This window comes from Leucopleurus acutus (genome assembly GCF_964270905.1).
Source record: "Leucopleurus acutus genome assembly, chromosome: 6".
Taxonomy (NCBI): domain Eukaryota; kingdom Metazoa; phylum Chordata; class Mammalia; order Artiodactyla; family Delphinidae; genus Leucopleurus; species Leucopleurus acutus.
Genome location: NC_139149.1, coordinates 97618988 through 97631299, shown reverse-complemented (window position 1 = coordinate 97631299; position 12312 = coordinate 97618988). Strand labels below are relative to the sequence as shown.

Sequence of the window (12312 nt, the reverse complement as noted above, 5' to 3'; positions counted from 1 at the left end):
CCCAGCCAGCTGCACACAGCAGCTGGAGCCAGAGCATCGCTGGACTTTCAATGCGGGCGGGCGCAGCAAGGAAGGAGGCAATACGGGAGGCTCCCGAGCTGCAGCCTCTCTTTACCCAGATGCACTGGAGATTTAATTTTAATTAACCGTGAGAGCTATAGCACTGAGGATTGAATTTTTCAAAATAGAGCACAATCCCGCTTTTTGTCTTCCTCCCTTTCCCAAAAGCATCGAAATAACACACACACACACACACACACACACACACACACACACACACACACAAGGAACAAAGAATCTCACCTACACGTGCCGGGGAGATAGGCAGGCGGACAGTTTGAACGGTAAGGACGCCGCCTTGGGGGAGCGGTTCTGCGCTGGGAGAATAGACAGCCCCTGAGGCGGCCGCGCGGGGTGGGGCGGGGCTATGGAGAGGGGCGGGGCGACGCGAGGCAGCGCGAGTGGACTGGACGGGGCGGGGCGGAACGGGGCGGGGCCCGGGCGGTCACGTCGGCGTGAGCCCTATGTCCGGCATATTTATAAGGCGGCGTGGGTCCATTGACTTAACCTGGCCTACGCTTCATCACTCAAATGTCCCGTGGCCGTGAGTTTGCCTGGCAGCAGGCTTGATGCAGCACCAAGTGGCCATCGTCACCGGCGGGGGTACGGGCATCGGAAAGGCCATCGCGACCGAGCTCCTGCATCTAGGTGCGTGAGCAGGCCTCTGGGCTAGGATACTCAGAGCGAGAGAGCCTTAGAAGCTGGCGGAACCTGGGGTCGGGAGCCAGGGGGCCAGAGGCGGGCTTAGGAGAGCGTGAAGTTGCAAAGCAAAGGAAGTGTAGCTGTGGGTGAAATTTAAACCGCGAGGGAGAGTGGAGAGAGGAGAGTTCTAAGAAAAGTTGTGGAGAAGCGGTGGATGATGAACCACTATTTGTAAACTAAAGGGAAAATTTAGAGCCAAAGATACTGTGTCCGAGGTGGGGATTAAGGAGACGTGTGGAATCATGCTATGGAACTAATTATGGATGTGAATTTAAAATTAATTCTTTCTAGGGAATTCCCTGGCGATCTAGTGGTTAGGACTCAGGGCTTTCCTGCCGGTGGGCCTGGGCTGGATCCCTGGGCGGGGAACTAAGATCCCACAAGCCGTGCTGCTGGGCCAAATAAATAAATTCTATTTATTGCCTAATGAATGATTAGGAAACATGGGAAGACTTCATTTAACTGGAAAAGGTAAAAGTCTCCCATCATATAATCTTCTCGAATCTCTTGTAATATCTACCTTAACTTGGGTGAAGGGAGGACTTGATAAGCAATAAACAAGGAAAGAAACCACAAAAGGGAAAATAGATAAATATGAAGGTGTATATCCTCATTGAATTAAAAAATATATGTGAATAAAGTTTGAAGGAACATGAAGAAAAACATTTACAATGTACAACAAATTTATTATGTAAAGAGATCTCATAAATAAATAAGGAAAAGATCTAACAACTGATAGAAAGATAGGCTTCTGATATGGGCCAAGCATTTTAAATCAAGAACTAAAAAAAAAGCAGTAAGTATATGAAAAAATAGTCAACTTTTTTGGCAATGAAATGCAAAATATAGCAATAAAAAGTACCATTGGTTTTTTAACAGAATTTTAAAACATTGGGGAAAATGAAAGTGTTGATGAGGAAGTGAGAAGGGAGGCAAGAATGTAAATTATTACAAGCTTTCTAGAGGTCAGTTTGGGAAAAAAAATCCAAAAGTATTAACAGTATTTGTGCTGTATGACCTAGTAATTCCTCTCTCAGGAATTTACTCTTCGGAAATAATCAGGGACAAGCACGGATTTGTGTAAAAGAATGTAGTGTTGAATAGTGAAACATGATAAGGGAAAAGACTAAATCAGTAACAATGAAATATGCTGCTATTTAAACATCTTGCTATTGAAGATTTTGTTGTCAAATGCATACCATATAATTGAAAACAATCAAGATTCTAAACAAAATATAGCATTCCAATTTAATTGTTAATGAAAAATATATATGCAGAAGAAGACTGAAAAGAAGTTTGTAATATTGTTATCAGCAACTACTTTTTCTGGAAGTGATTTGAATGATGAGTGGTTAAACTGTACTCATTTTTCAAGTTTTTTTTAATGAACATGTAAGTTGTCTTTGCTTACCATTGTGTTTCTCATGCCCGGCACAGCATATGAACTTAAAAAAAGTATGTTGAAAAAAAGGAAAAAATACATCTTAATAAGAAAAAAAAAGAAAATTAGCATTTCTTAATCTGACCCTCGTGTAGCTTCATCACCATTACTACCCACTTTACTTCCAACACCAAAAGTCTAACCCTGTTCAGGAAAATCCATTAGAAAAGTAGAATCGGTTATCATTTTCTGTGAAGGTCCGATACCAGGCTTCACAGCAGATTGGTCAGATCCTGGTTCAACCTTCCAATGTACTTTAAAAAAAAGTAATGTATTGGAAATGCATTTCCTTCAGTGAAAGAGTATACAAATAATTTTTACTCTGACTTGCTCGGCTTTATTTTTTTATTCCAGGATTAATGGCTGTTTCCTGAAAATTGTTATAGAAACCTAAATTGGGCAAATAAAATAAAATGTTAGCCAATTCAGTTTCCAGTGAGAAGGCTCCAAATTTTTGGTGTGAATTACAAGTTGGATTTTGAGGCATGCTTTTAAAAAATAAATTTATTTATTTTATTTATTTATTTTTGGCCGCGTTGGGTCTTCGTTAATGCGCGCAGGCTTTCTCTAGTGGTGGCGAGCGGGGGCTACTCTTTGCGCGCTGCAGTGCGTGGTCTTCTCACTGCGGTGGCTTCTCTTGTTGCGGAGCATGGGCTCTAGGCATGTGGGCTTAAGTAGTTGTGGCGCGCGGGCTCAATAGTTGTGGCTCGCGGGCTCTAGAGTGCAGGCTCCGAAGCTGTGATACACAGGCTTAGTTGCTCTGCGGCATGTGGGATCTTCCCAGACCAGGGCTCGAACCCGTGTCCCCTGCCTTGGCAGGCGGATTCTTAACCACTGCGCCACCAGGGAAGTCCGAGGCATGCTTTTTTTTTTGTTTTTGTTTGTTTTTGTTTTTGCGGTACGTGGGCCTCTCACTGTTGCGGCCTCTCCCGTTGCGGACCACAGGCTCCGGATGCGCAGACTCAGCGGCCATGGCTCATGGGCCCAGCCGCTCCGCGGCATGTTGGATCTTTCCGGACCGGGGCACGAACCTGTGTCCCCTGCATCGGCAGGCGGACTCTCAACCACTGCGCCACCAGGGAAACCCCCGAGGCATGCTTTTAAAAGTGATTATTGTGTTGTCTTTCACATCCAAATGATTTTGACTGTCCCTTTTCTGAGAGGATGCTGAAAGCCCTAGCTCACAAGGGCAGGATGTAGGGAACAGAATTGAAACCCTCTTCCTCTATTTGACAGATGCTCTTAGACCAGAGGAGTCCTGATTCCATCAAAGAATATTGAACCTAAGACCATTCACATTGAATTCAAGCTAAATCCTTGTCTCTGTCCTCAAGTTAGTCATTCTCTTTCTGTTGACAGTGGGTGAAATGAAAGTAGGAATTGCAAGTGGAAATTGTGAGGCAAGACAGCACTCTTTCTTGCTCTGGTGACTAGGCTCTTATCAACACCAGGGACCTAGAAGGTGCTTACATGTAGCACTCTGAGTTGAAAATTGAAAGGAATCAGTATCAGCCCAAGCAGAAAAGCAATATATTTGGCTACAAATGCCTCTGATGTGGAAATAACTCATTATTTGCTAGTTAATTCTGTACCTTGTTCTAAGTAAGTTTATCAAGCTTTCTGAATTTCTCTAGCAACTCATATAAACAACAAAAAAAGTCCATCTAAATCATTTAGCGTAAGGGTGAGGAGAAGGATATCGTCTAATAATTTTCTAGTTTATTATAAAATAAGAGCATTGCAATAAATTCAGGTAGTATGGAAGTATATAAAAGAAAAAAATGAGCTTTCCCATTCTGCCCATCTCCTAAATCCCTTTCCTGGTGATTTTCTATGAGTCACCCACATGCACACATATACACTTGTGTGTATTTTGTTATTTACAAAACTGTGACTGTAGTATTCTTACTGTTCCGTAATTTTTTCTTTCCATGCTAGTGCATATAGTAGTACTTCATTCTTCTCAAAGTTATATAGTATTCTGTCGTATGGATATGTAACAACTTATTTAACCATTCCTTTAATGGAAATTTAGGTTTCTAGTTCTACCCAGCACTGCAGCATTCCGCCTTGTAATACTTTTGCCCCCTGGTTCAAGTTTATATAGCAGTTAAAATAAATAGCCTTTTAAAGTTGTGTCCCAGTATAGCTCTGCTAATATTAGATAACTTTCCTGAAGCCTTCAGGGTTCAGATAGTAATTAGTGATAATTTAGTAAGCTTCTAATTCGATAATTCCTGTGAATAATCCTATTTATATTTTCATTATATCTCCTATTTGAGGCCTTGGACAAAGTCAGGCATTAATCACCTTAGTATTCTTGAGGATTTTTTGTTTTTAATGAGGCTTAACTTCTTAATGTGGATTCAGGAAGAGTTGTAGATGTCAGATTTCCATGCCTTGTCAGCCTGTGCTCTGCTCTGGGAACTAGAGCAGTTAATGCCCATCTTTAAGGCTGAAAGATCAGAGAAAAGAAGGTGATGGGCAGAGGCAGTGGCTAATCCAGGGGAACTTGTTTCTCCTTTCCGTTCTATGAATGAGATTAGCTATTCCTCCTAATTCAGGGAAACCTGGCTGAGGGTTGGACCTGGGCTAGAAATGTATATTTCAATTCTTTCCCCACCTGGGAGTAGAAGCTTCCTCCTGGAAACAGAAGAAGAAAGGAATAACAGTTCTCCTAACAGTATAATATATGCTTTGTTGAAAATTATACATCAATTTTAAAAAATAAATTTATTTATTTATTTTTGGCTGCGTTTGGTCTTCGTTGCTGCGCACTTCTCTAGTTGTGGCGAGGGGGCTACTCTTTGTTGAGGTGCATGGGCTCCTCATTGCGGTGGCTTCTCTTGTGCGGAGCACAGGCTCTAGGCACACGGGCCTCAGTAGTTGTGGCATGCCAGTTCAGTAGTTGTGCCTCACGGGCTCTAGAGCTCAGGCTCAGTAGTTGTGGCACATGGGCTTAGTTGCTCCATGGCATGTGGAATCTTCCCAGACCAGGGCTTGAACCTGTGTCCCCTGCATTGGCAGGCGGAGTCTTAACCACTGCACCACCAGGTAAGTCCTATACATCAATTTTGATAAGTTGAATTCTGTTTTAAAGTTAGTCTTGTCTTGCAAGGAATTCATGGTGAATCTTTTTAATATTTGCTTTATAAAGCTCTCAGATTGCCTATCAGAATTTCCAAAAGTTGTCTGCATTTGTAACTCACTAAATTATAACCTAATCTTGAAAAATAGTTTTTTAAAGTGCCTTATTTTAATATGCAGAAGCTACCTCATCACGTACAACTAGAAAGGTTGTGGTCAAACAGAGAGCCATTTTACTCTTTACCTTTCTAAGTGTCATTTATTCCATACATGAATATTGAATGTGGACTGTTTGTGAGTGTAATAATTACAATGGCAGGGTCCCAGTCCTCCAGGAGATGATAGTGAGTGGGGGGAGACTTAATTATCATACAGTACTGGTTTAAATGCTGTATTAGAGTGAGGTCAGGGATATAGGAGCATGTAGAAGGAGCTGCCAATCTGGGCTCAATGAGGGAGAGGAAGGAGGGTCGTCAACATAGTTGTGATTATCAATATAGTTCGCTTTAAATCTGCCATATGCATCTGGGCTTCCCAGAGGTGGTGAGGCTCTTCCCTCTCTCTGTTTCAAGGCTGTCTTGGCACGTATTTCTGCCTTTTATATTTGTACATGAAAAGAAGGAAGCATTCTCTTTAGGATAAACTAACATGTGAGGCAACAATGAGCAATAAGGTTCAGGATTACTTAGTAAGATAAATGAATAGTCCAGTGTCTCATAGCTTAATATTTTTACTTAAGGAAAGCACTGGTGGAGTGTCAGCATTCCCATGGGTAGCTCTTCCTTTTATAACTCCATTTACGCACAATTCTAATTTCACTTTCAGTGTGACCAATTTTTATTTCTTTGTTGCACTTTCATCTTTGTTGGCCAGTCTCCTTCAGTCATTGGTTTTTGTAAAATGTCACATGGGTTTATCATTGGGAGACAAGGAGGCAACACAACTGCATTCTTTGCCGTCTGTACACGAATTGAAGAACAGATGCACAGTGGCCAATCACTTACAGACAGTGAAAGAAGTGAAACAATTAGTCACTGACAGTGACGTGCATCTGTTATTCGCATGCTGGTCTGTGGATTTGTACTGGTGGTACAGTTTATATTTTATGCAATTACTCACAGTTAATCTGCCATGGTAACTGGAATCTGAACAGTGTTGTTGGGGGTCTGGTGTTATTTAAACTAAGGTAACTGAAATTAGCGTGTATTAGAGCCGAGCAAAACAAGGACTGCGGATACTTCTACTTCACCCTTCCTGGACATTGTGTAACAATTAAATGCTCATACATTTTATTTCTACATATGTTATAAAGCCTACAATACACTGATATCATTTTTACTTTAAACAATCACTACCTTTTAGAGAGATTGAATAGAAATAAGAAAAGACTTCATATTTACTTTATTTACTCACATAATTACCATTTGCAGTTCTCTTTCTTCTTTTGTAGATTTAGATTTTCATCTGGTATCATTGTCCTTCTGTTTGAAGACCTTCCTTTAATCTTTTTGTAGTGCAAGTCTACTTTAATGAATTCTTCTGGATATCATATGTGTGAATAAGTCTTTAATTTGCCATTACTTTTTTTTTTTTTTTTTTTTGCTGTACGCGGGCCTCTCACTGTTGTGGCCTCTCCCGTTGCGGAGCACAGGCTCCGGATGCGCAGGCTCAATGGCCGTGGCTCACAGGCCCAGCCGCTCCGCAGCATGTGGGATCTTCCCGGACCGGGGCACGAACCCGCGTTCCCTGCATTGGCAGGCAGACTCTCAACCACTGAGCCACCAGGGAAGCCCTGCCATTACTTTTGAAAGCTATTTTCACTGGGTAAGAGTTCTAGGTTCCAAAACTCCCACCGCCACCCACATCCCCAGTACTTTCAAGATATTCCACTATCTTCTGGCTTGCATTGTTTCTGAAAAGAAGTGTTCTGTCTTCCTTGTCTTTTTTGTGTTCTTTTCCTCTGGCTGCTTTTAATATTTTCCTCTTTATCATTGGTTTATTTAATTATGTCATCAGTGCCATTCCTGGGCCTGTTTTTATTAATTTGCTTTTCTCCTCATTCTGGGTTGTATTTCCCTGCTCCTTTGTATGCCTTGTGGCTTTTTGTTGGATGCCAGACATTTGAATTTTACCTTGTTGCAGGCTAGTTTTTTTTGTATTCTTATAAATATTGCTGAACTTTGTTCTGTGATGCAATTAAGTTACTTGGAAACAGTTTGAAAATTTTTAGAGCTTGGGAACAATCTTTCCCCAGCCTCAGATTGTTTCCTTACTCGTATGTACTGATCAGTGCTCAGCTGAAGATCTGAGGGAACTCTACGGATCTCTGGAGTTCTCCCGCTGTGTACCTCCTTTCTCTCTGTGCCCTGTGTAATCTAGCTGTCTTGGCCTCCCTGGACTCCCAACTTCATCTCTTCTACCCAGGAGACTGCTGGGCTCTGAATGGGTTCCTCCTGAAGACTCTCTCTAGGCAGCAATCTGGAATAATAATAGGGCTCACATTGTTTGTGTTCACTCTCTGGGATCACTAGCCTGTGCTACTTGATATCCAGTGCCTGGAAATCATTATTGCGTATATTTTGTTCAGTTTTTTAGTTGTTTTGGGCTGGAGGGTAAGTTCAGTTCCTATTACTCCATCTTGACCATATGCAGAAGTCCTAATTCATCTGTTTTTACAAGAACATATGAAACATTTTCTAAACACTGTTACTTTCAGAACTTGGACAACCAGTAAAAACATATTTAGTTGTTCTTTGGTTGTTGTCTCCTCAGGGTTTAATGTGGTCATTGCATCCCATGAGTCTGATAGATTAAAATCTGCCGCAGATGAACTGAAGGCCTGTGTGCCTCCTACCAGCCAGGCTCAAGTCACTCCCATAAAATGCAACATCTGTAATGACAAGGAGGTAAAGCAAATCTATCTTTGTTTTTTTTAATTTTATTGTAGTATAGTTGATTTACGACGTTGTGTTTAATTTCTGCTGTCAGCAAAGTGACAGTTATACAGATATATATTCTTTTTCATTTTCTTTTCCATTATGGTTTATCACAGGATATTGAATATAGTTCCCTGTGCTATACAGTAGGACCTTGTTGTTTATCCATTCTATATGTAATAGCTTGCATCTGCTAATCCCAAACTCCCAATCCTTCCCTCCCCCTTGGCAACTACAAATCTGTTCTCTATATCTGTGAGTCTGTTTTTGTTTCATAGATATATTGATTTGTGTTTTATTTTAGATTCCACATATATGTGATGTCATATGGTATTTGTCTCTCTTTCTTAGTTCACTTAGTATGATAATCTCTAGATCCATCCATGTTGCTGCAAATGGCATTATTTCATTCTTTTTTTTTTTTTTTTTGCGGTATGCGGGCCTCTCACTGTTGTGGCCTCTCCCATTGCAGAGCACAGGCTCCGTACGCGCAGGCTCAGCGGCCATGGCTCACGGGCCCAGCTGCTCCGCGGCATGTGGGATCTTCCCGGACTGGGGCATGAACCTGTGTCCCCTGCATCAGCAGGCGGACTCTCAACCACTGCGCCACCAGGGAAGCCCCTATTTCATTCTTTTTAATGACTGAGTATTATTCCATTGTGTGTGTGTGTGTGTGTGTGTGTATCACGTCTTTATCCATTCATCTGTTGATGGACATTCAGGTTGTTTCAGTGTCTTGCTATTGTAATACTGTTGCTATGAACATTGGGGTGCATGTATCTTTTCAAATTATAGTTTTGTCTGGGTATATGGCCAGCAGTGCAGGAGTGGGATTTCTGGATCATATGGCAACTCTAGTTGTAGTTTTTTGAGGACTGCAAATCTATCTTACTTATTCATTCATTTTAATTTATAGTAGTTGTCCCTAAACCTGACTGTGCTTTAAGTTTTCCCATAGTAGCTATCTTAGATGAGGTTCACTAGAAGCAGAGCCTGTGAAAGAGATTCTTGAGCTAATGATCTATATTGAGTGAGTGGCCTCTGGTGAAAGAGAGGAAGGGAAGAAATGTAGGGAAGCTAAGCAAGGACAGTTTCATCTAGAGACTACCTTTTGTGCCTTTTGCCCTTTAACTCATTTTGTAATGTCTGTTTCATCACTATCCATTCTTCTGTGTTGGTAGCTTACAAATTAAAACAATGGAGGGGTGATCCAGGTCCTTGGGTAAATCTTGTCATTAAAATTCCAAATTTAGCTTTATGATCTATGGGTATTGGATTCTGGTAAATTATTCACTGATATATGATTTTCAGTTTTATTCATTATGACTACCTCTCCGTTTACTGTGGTTCTCAGAGTTACTATTCACTGTGAGACACTGCAAGCTCTGCTACTCTACTAAAGCAGGTAATAAAGTCCAAGTAGCAAGTTAGGTTATTAACCAGTTCACTTTTAACATTTTATTTATTTATTTATTGAAGTGCAGTTGATGTACAATTTATATGTTACAGGTGTATAATATAGTGATTCACAATTTTTAAAAGTTGTACTCCATTTATAGTTATCATAAAATATTTGCCATATTCCCCATGTTGTATAATATATTATTGTAGCTTATTTTATACCTAATAGTTTGTACTTCTTAATCTCCTACCCTTCACTGCCCCTCTCTGCTTCCCTCTCCACATTGGTAACCACTAGTTTGGGCTCTATGTCTGTGAATCTGCTTATTTTTTGTTATATTCACTAATTCATTGTAGTTTTTAGATTCCACATATAAGTGCTATCATACAGTATTTGTCTTTCTCTGTCTGTAACCAGTTCAATTTATTTATTTATTTATTTTTGTGGTACGCGGGCCTCTCATTGTTGTGGCCTCTCCCGTTGCAGAGCACAGGCTCCGGACGCGCAGGCTCAGCGGCCATGGCTCACGGGACCAGCCGCTCCGCGGCATGTGGTATCTTCCCGGACCAGGGCACGAACCCATGTCCCCTGCATCGGCAGGCGGACTCTCAACCACTGCGCCACCAGGGAAGCCCACCAGTTCACTTTTAATGTTTTTCTTTAGGCGAATAATTTGGTCAAAGCCACCTTAGACTTTTATGGTCAGGTCAGTTTCTTGGTAAATAATGGAGGAGGCCAGTTCTTCTCTCCTTCTGAACACATCAGTTCAAAGGGGTGGAATGCTGTGATTGAAACCAACCTGACGGGCACCTTCTACATGTGCAAAGCAGGCAAGTGTGATCAATCATCCAAGAAGTCCAAGTGTCTTTATGTAAAGATCATAGAGAATCCTGAAAGAGAAATTGTTATGGGCTCAGAAGCTCCATGTCATAAACACTTACTGCCCTGATTTAACTTACATACAACATAGCAATGCAAATTGCTGCATTTCTGGACAGTAATTCGGCAACATTTATAAAATACAAATATTGTTTGATCTGTCACTTTTATTTCTAGGAAGTTATCATGTAAAAATTATTCAGAATTTGTACAAAGATATTGCTACAAAGTGCTTCATAACATAAAGGAAGACTCCACACTTATTTTGGTTTTAAGAAATGAATCTGTTAAATCTATTACAAGGACCTATTAATTAATTCAGTGAAATCTTCAGGGAGAATACGAGTCCACATTTTTTATGACTAATAATTAGCACACATGCATAGTCTTTAGATTAAAGCTTGTGTTTCATAGGTGGTAATACTCAACCCTGAAGTTGGGTAACTGAAGAGTTCCCTTACAAACTATCCAAGACATTTTTATGCTGAAATGTAGAACGAGTATAATTCTGAACCACAGGGTCTTCACCCTAACATGGGTTAGGCTTTATATTCTTTTTTTTTTTTTTTGTAGTACGCGGGCCTCTCACTATTGTGGCCTCTCCCACTGCGGAGCACAGGCTCTGGACGCGCAGGCTCAATGGCCATGGCTCACGGGCCCAGCCGCTCCGCGGCATGTGGGATCTTCCCGGACCGGGGCACGAACCCGTGTCCCCTGCATCGGCAGGTGGACTCTCAACCACTGCGCCACCAGGGAAGCCCCATGGCTTTATATTCTTAGTATCTCTAAATCAAAGGTCTTGCAGACACTTCCAGCCTCATCTTTATTCAACTGGTAGTATACAGTTCTGTATTAATTGTGATACAGGATGAGCTGCTGAAGTGCAGAGATCCATAAAAAAGAGGAGCTTGAATAAGATAGTTGACTTCTCCCTCACATAAAAACTCAAGGTATATAGTCCAGGGATAGTATGGTAGTTCCATAATCATTAGGGAATAAGGATCCTACTTCTTGCTTTACTCTCTTTGACATATGGTTTCCATCCCATGGTCCAAATGGCTGCTCCAGTTCCTGTCATTGTAACTGCATTCCAGACAGTAGGAATGAGGAAAAATGTAATACTCACTCTTTCTTTTTAACAGCACCATCTGGAAGTGGCACCATTACATTCACTGACATTCATCATCAGCTAGAACTCAGTTAAACGATCATACCTACCTATAAGGGATACTGGGAAATAGAATCTTTAGGTGAGTAGCTATGTGCCTAAGTACAAATTCAATTTCTATGTAAGAAGAGGAGAATGAGTATTAGGAGGTAGCTTGTAGTCTCTAACCCACCCTTCATAGCTCAGCACTTCAACACCTTCCAGCACTCAAGTCAACAGTCTCTTACCAACCTGAGGTTCCTTGCCAACAGCCATTAATTAGAAATCTGCAGAGTCTAGATTCAGTTATGATTTTTATTAGCCAGAATTGAATTAAAGAATACAGGGCCTCGAGTTTTTGTTTTGTTTTGTTTTTACTTTAAACAATGGGACTTAGCTTTTGGTTTTGAAAACAAGGGATATGAAACATACATTTTTCTGTACCATAATAATAACAGTGAAAAACTGAAAACCATTTAAATATCCTAGAGTAAAATATTAGTTGAGTGAAGTTTTATACATCTACAGGATAGAGTACTATGCAGCCACTAAAAATATAGGTATAAAAATATACTTCTCAATATGAAAAGATATTCCCAGACATCGAGTGAAAAGCAGGTTATAAAACATTCTATCCAGCATGATCACATTTCTGCAA

General features: G+C 40.9%; 1 protein-coding gene across 1 annotated transcript in view; it reads left to right on the top strand.

Moving 5' to 3' along the window:
- Positions 1-544: 544 nt before the first annotated feature.
- PECR (peroxisomal trans-2-enoyl-CoA reductase) overlaps positions 545-12312 on the top strand; it is a gene marked incomplete at its 3' end in the record, with an annotated part of 29279 nt that continues 17511 nt past the window's right edge. Inside the window, exons 1-3 of the mRNA XM_082841600.1 lie at positions 545-708; positions 8063-8196; positions 10293-10462. Of these exons, the coding sequence (XP_082697726.1) occupies positions 630-708; positions 8063-8196; positions 10293-10462 (383 nt within the window). The 5' untranslated portion in view covers positions 545-629. The remainder of the gene's footprint in view (positions 709-8062; positions 8197-10292; positions 10463-12312) is intronic.